The sequence below is a fragment of the Oncorhynchus tshawytscha genome, linkage group LG15 (assembly GCF_018296145.1).
Source record: "Oncorhynchus tshawytscha isolate Ot180627B linkage group LG15, Otsh_v2.0, whole genome shotgun sequence".
NCBI lineage: Eukaryota > Metazoa > Chordata > Actinopteri > Salmoniformes > Salmonidae > Oncorhynchus > Oncorhynchus tshawytscha.
Genome location: NC_056443.1, coordinates 39,513,848 through 39,522,098, shown reverse-complemented (window position 1 = coordinate 39,522,098; position 8,251 = coordinate 39,513,848). Strand labels below are relative to the sequence as shown.

The window sequence follows — 8,251 nt, the reverse complement described above, 5'->3', positions numbered from 1 at the left end:
TAGAGATAAATGTACTTTGGTGCGAAGAGTGAAAATCAATCCCAGAACAACAACAAAGGACCTTGTGAAGATGCTGGAGGAAACAGGTACAGAAGTATCTATATCCACAGTAAAACGAGTCCTATATCGACATAACCTGAAAGACCGCTCAGCAAGAAAGAAGCCACTGCTCCAAAACTGCCATAAAAAGCCAGACTACGGTTTACAACTGTACATGGGGACAAAGATCGTACTTTTTGGAGAAATGTCCTCTGGTCTGATGAAACAAAAATAGAACTGTTTGGCCATAATGACCATCGTTATGTTTGGAGGATAAAGGGGGAGACTTGCAAGCTGAAGAACACCATCCCATCCGTGAAGCACGGGGGTGGCAGCATTATGTTGTGGGGTGCTTTGCTGCAGGAGGGACTGGTGCACTTCACAAAATAGATGGCATCACGAGGCAGGAAAATTATGTGGATATATTGAAGCAACATCTCAAGACATCAGTCAGGAAGTTAAAGCTTAGACCCAAGTGGGTCTTCCAAATGGACAATGACCCCAAGCATACTTATATGACCCCAAGCATACTCCTATAGAAAAAGTGTGAGCGAGCAAGGAGGCCTACAAACCTGACTCAGTTAGACCAGCTCTGTCAGGAGGAATGGGCCAAAACTCACCCAATTTATTGTGGGAAGCTTGTGGAAGGCTACCCGAAACGTTTGACCCAAGTTAAACAATTTAAAGGCAATGCTACCAAATACTAATTGAGTGTATGTAAACTTCTGACCCACTGGGAATGTGATGAAAGAAATAAAAGCTGAAATAATAATTCTCTCTACTATTATTCTGACATTTCACATTCTTAAAATAAAGTGGTGATCTTAACTGACCTCAGACTACTTTTTACAAGGATTTAATGTCAGGAATTGTGAAAAACTGAGTTTAAATGTATTTGGCTGAGGTGTATGTAAACTTCCAACTTCAACTGTACCTGTCTCCTCCCTCCTACCTGTCTCCTCCCTCCTCCCTGTCTCCTACCAGTCTCCTACTAACCTGTCTCCTCCCTGTCTCCTACCTCCTCCCTGTCTCCTACCAGTCTCCTACCTACCTGTCTCCTACCTGTCTCCTACCTGTCTCTTAGAGCTCTGCAGCAGTGACAGAGCCACAGGTACTGAGACACGCCCAGATTCCTCTCCAGCAGTAGCCACGGCAGCGGGGCGTCGCTAGGGCGGTCGACCTCTGACCCCAGGCGGCTGAAGGAAGTGACACGCAGACTGGAGTGTAGACACACGCAGAGCATGCAGGGATGGAAGTGGGGAGAGGGGCGGTACAGGAAATGGACATCATGGAGTTCTATCTCCGCCCCCGGACGCAGGCCACGCCTCTGCAGTGGCTGATAGGCCAAACACAGGCCCACCTTCCCGTCAATCACATAGAGCCCCGCTGCCGCACTCAGGACACTGGTCAGCACACCCTATCAGGGAGAAAGGGAGGGCTCAGGATGGAAACCTTGACATCCAGGTGTATAGATGTATAGATGTTAACCTATAATACTCAGAGATAAACGAACAAACAAAAATCACCTTGTAGCTGATAGCCTTGGAGAGTTTGGGCCTCAGGATGGGAGAGGGGTCTGGGTCTGGTCCTCTCTCTGGGAGAGGACACCCAGTACTACTGCAGTCAGACAGTGTTGGATCTATCCCCACAGGGTCTGGGTCTGGTCCAGCACCCCGTCTCTCTGGGAGAGGACACCCAGTACTACTGCAGTCAGACAGCGGTGGATCTAACCCCACAGGGTCTGGGTCTGGTCCAGCACCCCGTCTCTCTGGGAGAGGACACCCAGTACTACTGCAGTCAGACAGCGGTGGATCTAACCCCACAGGGTCTGGGTCTGGGGTGTGCTTGTCCAATGTGGGTGGATCAGACAGGTCCTGGATCAGCGTGTCAGGAAGCAAAGTGAGAGAAGACTGACTCGTTGCACACAGAACCCTGTTCCCAGACCAGCCCTGCAGTGCACACACACGCAGCCCCGACACACACACACTCCCTCCCACACACACACACTGCTGCCACCACAGACAGCACGGCTCCTAAAAAAGAGAGAGACAGAGTGAAGGTTAAAATGATACGTTACCCATACACCCCCTCTCTCCTCACTGTGACCAGTAATGGTAGTGTCTCTCTCTCTCTCTCCTCACTGTGACCAGTAATGGTAGTGTCTCTCTCTCTCCTCACTGTGACCAGTAATGGTAGTGTCTCTCTCTCTCTCCTCACTGTGACCAGTAATGGTAGTGTCTCTCTCTCTCTCCTCACTGTGACAGGTAATGGTAGTGTCTCTCTCTCTCTCCTCACTGTGACCAGTAATGGTAGTCTCTCTCTCTCTCTCCTCACTGTGACCAGTAATGGTAGTGTCTCTCTCTCTCTCCTCACTGTGACCAGTAATGGTAGTGTCTCTCTCTCTCCTCACTGTGACAGGTAATGGTAGTGTCTCTCTCTCTCTCCTCACTGTGACCAGTAATGGTAGTGTCTCTCTCTCTCTCCTCACTGTGACCAGTAATGGTAGTCTCTCTCTCTCTCTCCTCACTGTGACCAGTAATGGTAGCGTCTCTCTCTCTCTCCTCACTGTGACCAGTAATGGTAGTGTCTCTCTCTCTCTCTCTCCTCACTGTGACCTGTAATGGTAGAGTCTCTCTCTCTCTCTCTCCTCACTGTGACCAGTAATGGTAGTGTCTCTCTCTCCTCACTGTGACCAGTAATGGTAGTCTCTCTCTCTCTCCTCACTGTGACCAGTAATGGTAGTGTCTCTCTCTCTCTCTCTCTCTCTCTCCTCACTGTGACCAGTAATGGTAGTCTCTCTCTCTCTCTCCTCACTGTGACCAGTAATGGTCGTGTCTCTCTCTCCCTCACTGTGACCAGTAATGGTAGAGTCTCTCTCTCTCTCTCTCCTCACTGTGACCAGTAATGGTAGAGTCTCTCTCTCTCTCTCTCCTCACTGTGACCAGTAATGGTAGAGTCTCTCTCTCTCTCTCTCCTCACTGTGACCAGTAATGGTCGTGTCTCTCTCTCCTCACTGTGACCAGTAATGGTAGAGTCTCTCTCTCTCTCTCCTCACTGTGACCAGTAATGGTAGTGTTTCTCTCTCTCTCCTCACCGTGACCAGTAATGGTAGTGTCTCTCTCCCTCCTCACCATGACCAGTAATGGTAGTGTCTCTCTCTCTCTCTCTCTCTCCTCACTGTGACCAGTAATGGTAGTGTCTCTCTCTCCCTCACTGTGACCAGTAATGGTAGTCTCTCTCTCGCTCTCTCCTTACTGTGACCAGTAATGGTAGTCTCTCTCTCTCTCTCCTCACTGTGACCAGTAATGGTAGTGTCTCTCTCTCTCTCTCTCTCCTCACTGTGACCAGTAATGGTAGTGTCTCTCTCTCCTCACTGTGACCAGTAATGGTAGTCTCTCTCTCGCTCTCTCCTTACTGTGACCAGTAATGGTAGTCTCTCTCTCTCTCTCCTCACTGTGACCAGTAATGGTAGTGTCTCTCTCTCTCTCTCTCTCTCTCTCCTCACTGTGACCAGTAATGGTACAGTCTCTCTCTCTCTCTCCTCACTGTGACCAGTAATGGTAGTGTCTCTCTCTCTCCTCACTGTGACCAGTAATGGTAGAGTCTCTCTCTCTCTCCTCACTGTGACCAGTAATGGTAGTGTCTCTCTCTCTCTCCTCACTGTGACCAGTAATGGTCGTGTCTCTCTCTCTCCTCACTGTGACCAGTAATGGTAGTGTCTCTCTCTCCTCACTGTGACCAGTAATGGTAGAGTCTCTCTCTCTCTCTCCTCACTGTGACCAGTAATGGTAGAGTCTCTCTCTCTCTCTCCTCACTGTGACCAGTAATGGTAGTCTCTCTCTCTCTCTCCTCACTGTGACCAGTAATGGTAGTGTCTCTCTCTCCTCACTGTGACCAGTAATGGTAGTGTCTCTCTCTCTCCTCACTGTGACCAGTAATGATAGTGTTTCTCTCTCTCTCCTCACTGTGACCAGTAATGGTAGTGTCTCTCTCTCTCCTCACCGTGACCAGTAATGGTAGTGTCTCTCTCTCTCCTCACCGTGACCAGTAATGGTAGTGTCTCTCTCTCTCCTCACTGTGACCAGTAATGGTAGTGTTTCTCTCTCTCTCCTCACTGTGACCAGTAATGGTAGTGTCTCTCTCTCTCTCCTCACTGTGACCAGTAATGGTAGTGTCTCTCTCCTCACTGTGACCAGTAATGGTAGTGTCTCTCTCTCTCTCCTCACTGTGACCAGTAATGGTAGTGTCTCTCTCCTCACTGTGACCAGTAATGGTAGTGTCTCTCTCCTCACTGTGACCAGTAATGGTAGTCTCTCTCTCGCTCTCTTCTTACTGTGACCAGTAATGGTAGTGTCTCTCTCTCTCTCTCTCTCCTCACTGTGACCAGTAATGGTAGTCTCTCTCTCTCTCTCTCTCCTCACTGTGACCAGTAATGGTAGTGTCTCTCTCTCTCTCTCTCTAACTGTGACCAGTAATAGTAGTGTCTCTCTCTCCTCACTGTGACCAGTAATGGTAGTGTCTCTCTCTCTCTCCTCACTGTGACCAGTAATGGTAGTGTCTCTCTCTCTCTCTCCTCACTGTGACCAGTAATGGTAGTCTCTCTCTCTCTCTCTCTCCTCACTGTGACCAGTAATGGTAGTGTCTCTCTCTCTCTCTCACTGTGACCAGTAATGGTAGTGTCTCTTTCCTCACTGTGACCAGTAATGGTAGTGTCTCTCTCCTCACTGTGACCAGTAATGGTAGAGTCTCTCTCGCTCTCTCCTTACTGTGACCAGTAATGGTAGTGTCTCTCACACTCCTCACTGTGACCAGTAATGGTAGTGTCTCTCTCTCTCTCTCTCTAACTGTGACCAGTAATGGTAGTGTCTCTCTCTCTCCTCACTGTGACTAGTAATGGTAGTGTCTCTCTCTCTCCTCACTGTGACCAGTAATGGTAGTGTCTCTCTCTCCTCACTGTGACCAGTAATGGTAGTGTCTCTCTCTCTCTCCTCACTGTGACCAGTAATGGTAGTGTCTCTCTCTCTCCTCACTGTGACCAGTAATGGTAGTGTCTCTCTCTCTCCTCACTGTGACCAGTAATGGTAGTCTCTCTCTCTCTCCTCACTGTGACCAGTAATGGTAGTGTCTCTCTCTCTCCTCACTGTGACCAGTAATGGTAGTCTCTCTCTCTCTCCTCACTGTGACCAGTAATGGTAGTGTCTCTCTCTCCTCACTGTGACCAGTAATGGTAGTGTCTCTCTCTCTCCTCACTGTGACCAGTAATGGTAGAGTCTCTCTCTCTCTCTCCTCACTGTGACCAGTAATGGTAGTGTCTCTCTCTCCTCACTGTGACCAGTAATGGTAGAGTCTCTCTCTCTCTCTCCTCACTGTGACCAGTAATGGTAGTGTCTCTCTCTCTCTCACTGTGACCAGTAATGGTAGTGTCTCTCTCTCTCTCTCCTCACTGTTACCAGTAATGGTAGTCTCTCTCTCGCTCTCTCCTTACTGTGACCAGTAATGGTAGTGTCTCTCTCTCTCTCTCTCCTCACTGTAACCAGTAATGGTAGTCTCTCTCTCTCTCCTCACTGTGACCAGTAATGGTAGTGTCTCTCTCTCTCTCTCCTAACTGTGACCAGTAATAGTAGTGTCTCTCTCTCCTCACTGTGACCAGTAATGGTAGTGTCTCTCTCTCTCTCCTCACTGTGACCAGTAATGGTAGTGTCTCTCTCTCTCTCCTCACTGTGACCAGTAATGGTAGTCTCTCTCTCTCTCTCCTCACTGTGACCAGTAATGGTAGTGTCTCTCTCTCTCTCCTCACTGTGACCAGTAATGGTAGTGTCTCTCTCCTCACTGTGACCAGTAATGGTAGTGTCTCTCTCCTCACTGTGACCAGTAATGGTAGAGTCTCTCTCGCTCTCTCCTTACTGTGACCAGTAATGGTAGTGTCTCTCTCTCTCTCTCTCCTCACTGTGACCAGTAATGGTAGTGTCTCTCTCTCTCCTCACTGTGACCAGTAATGGTAGTGTCTCTCTCTCTCCTCACTGTGACCAGTAATGGTAGTGTCTCTCTCTCTCTCTCGCCTAACTGTGACCAGTAATGGTAGTGTCTCTCTCTCTCCTCACTGTGACTAGTAATGGTAGTGTCTCTCTCTCTCCTCACTGTGACCAGTAATGGTAGTGTCTCTCTCTCTCCTCACTGTGACCAGTAATGGTAGTGTCTCTCTCTCTCTCCTCACTGTGACCAGTAATGGTAGTGTCTCTCTCTCTCCTCACTGTGACCAGTAATGGTAGTGTCTCTCTCTCTCCTCACTGTGACCAGTAATGGTAGTGTCTCTCTCTCTCCTCACTGTGACCAGTAATGGTAGTGTCTCTCTCTCTCTCCTCACTGTGACCAGTAATGGTAGTGTCTCTCTCTCTCCTCACTGTGACCAGTAATGGTAGTCTCTCTCTCTCTCCTCACTGTGACCAGTAATGGTAGTGTCTCTCTCTCTCCTCACTGTGACCAGTAATGGTAGAGTCTCTCTCTCTCTCTCCTCACTGTGACCAGTAATGGTAGTGTCTCTCTCTCCTCACTGTGACCAGTAATGGTAGAGTCTCTCTCTCTCTCTCCTCACTGTGACCAGTAATGGTAGTGTCTCTCTCTCTCTCCTCACTGTGACCAGTAATGGTCGTGTCTCTCTCTCTCCTCACTGTGACCAGTAATGGTAGTGTCTCTCTCTCCTCACTGTGACCAGTAATGGTAGAGTCTCTCTCTCTCTCTCTCACTGTGACCAGTAATGGTAGAGTCTCTCTCTCTCTCTCACTGTGACCAGTAATGGTAGTCTCTCTCTCTCTCTCCTCACTGTGACCAGTAATGGTAGTGTCTCTCTCTCCTCACTGTGACCAGTAATGGTAGTGTCTCTCTCTCTCCTCACTGTGACCAGTAATGATAGTGTTTCTCTCTCTCTCCTCACTGTGACCAGTAATGGTAGTGTCTCTCTCTCTCCTCACTGTGACCAGTAATGGTAGTGTTTCTCTCTCTCTCCTCACTGTGACCAGTAATGGTAGTGTCTCTCTCTCTCTCCTCACTGTGACCAGTAATGGTAGTGTCTCTCTCCTCACTGTGACCAGTAATGGTAGTGTCTCTCTCTCTCTCCTCACTGTGACCAGTAATGGTAGTGTCTCTCTCCTCACTGTGACCAGTAATGGTAGTGTCTCTCTCCTCACTGTGACCAGTAATGGTAGTCTCTCTCTCGCTCTCTCCTTACTGTGACCAGTAATGGTAGTGTCTCTCTCTCTCTCTCTCTCTCACTGTGACCAGTAATGGTAGTCTCTCTCTCTCTCTCTCTCCTCACTGTGACCAGTAATGGTAGTGTCTCTCTCTCTCTCTCTCTAACTGTGACCAGTAATAGTAGTGTCTCTCTCTCCTCACTGTGACCAGTAATGGTAGTGTCTCTCTCTCTCTCCTCACTGTGACCAGTAATGGTAGTGTCTCTCTCTCTCTCTCCTCACTGTGACCAGTAATGGTAGTCTCTCTCTCTCTCTCTCTCCTCACTGTGACCAGTAATGGTAGTGTCTCTCTCTCTCTCCTCACTGTGACCAGTAATGGTAGTGTCTCTTTCCTCACTGTGACCAGTAATGGTAGTGTCTCTCTCCTCACTGTGACCAGTAATGGTAGAGTCTCTCTCGCTCTCTCCTTACTGTGACCAGTAATGGTAGTGTCTCTCACACTCCTCACTGTGACCAGTAATGGTAGTGTCTCTCTCTCTCTCTCTCCTAACTGTGACCAGTAATGGTAGTGTCTCTCTCTCTCCTCACTGTGACTAGTAATGGTAGTGTCTCTCTCTCTCCTCACTGTGACCAGTAATGGTAGTGTCTCTCTCTCCTCACTGTGACCAGTAATGGTAGTGTCTCTCTCTCTCTCCTCACTGTGACCAGTAATGGTAGTGTCTCTCTCTCTCCTCACTGTGACCAGTAATGGTAGTGTCTCTCTCTCTCCTCACTGTGACCAGTAATGGTAGTCTCTCTCTCTCTCCTCACTGTGACCAGTAATGGTAGTGTCTCTCTCTCTCCTCACTGTGACCAGTAATGGTAGTCTCTCTCTCTCTCCTCACTGTGACCAGTAATGGTAGTGTCTCTCTCTCCTCACTGTGACCAGTAATGGTAGTGTCTCTCTCTCTCCTCACTGTGACCAGTAATGGTAGAGTCTCTCTCTCTCTCCTCACTGTGACCAGTAATGGTAGTGTCTCTCTCTC

General features: G+C 48.8%; 1 protein-coding gene across 3 annotated transcripts in view; it reads right to left on the bottom strand.

The window, feature by feature from the left end:
- ctc1 (CTS telomere maintenance complex component 1) overlaps positions 1-8,251 on the bottom strand; it is a 62,866-nt gene that overhangs the window by 36,483 nt on the left and 18,132 nt on the right. For 2 of the 3 annotated variants that reach the window (XM_042298580.1, XM_042298581.1), the window contains exons 6-7: positions 1,566-2,072; positions 1,113-1,456 (exon numbers count right to left, since the gene is read on the bottom strand). In XM_042298580.1, coding sequence (XP_042154514.1) covers positions 1,113-1,456; positions 1,566-2,072 — 851 coding nt within the window. The remainder of the gene's footprint in view (positions 1-1,112; positions 1,457-1,565; positions 2,073-8,251) is intronic. The other variant, XM_042298582.1, reaches the window with a different exon arrangement.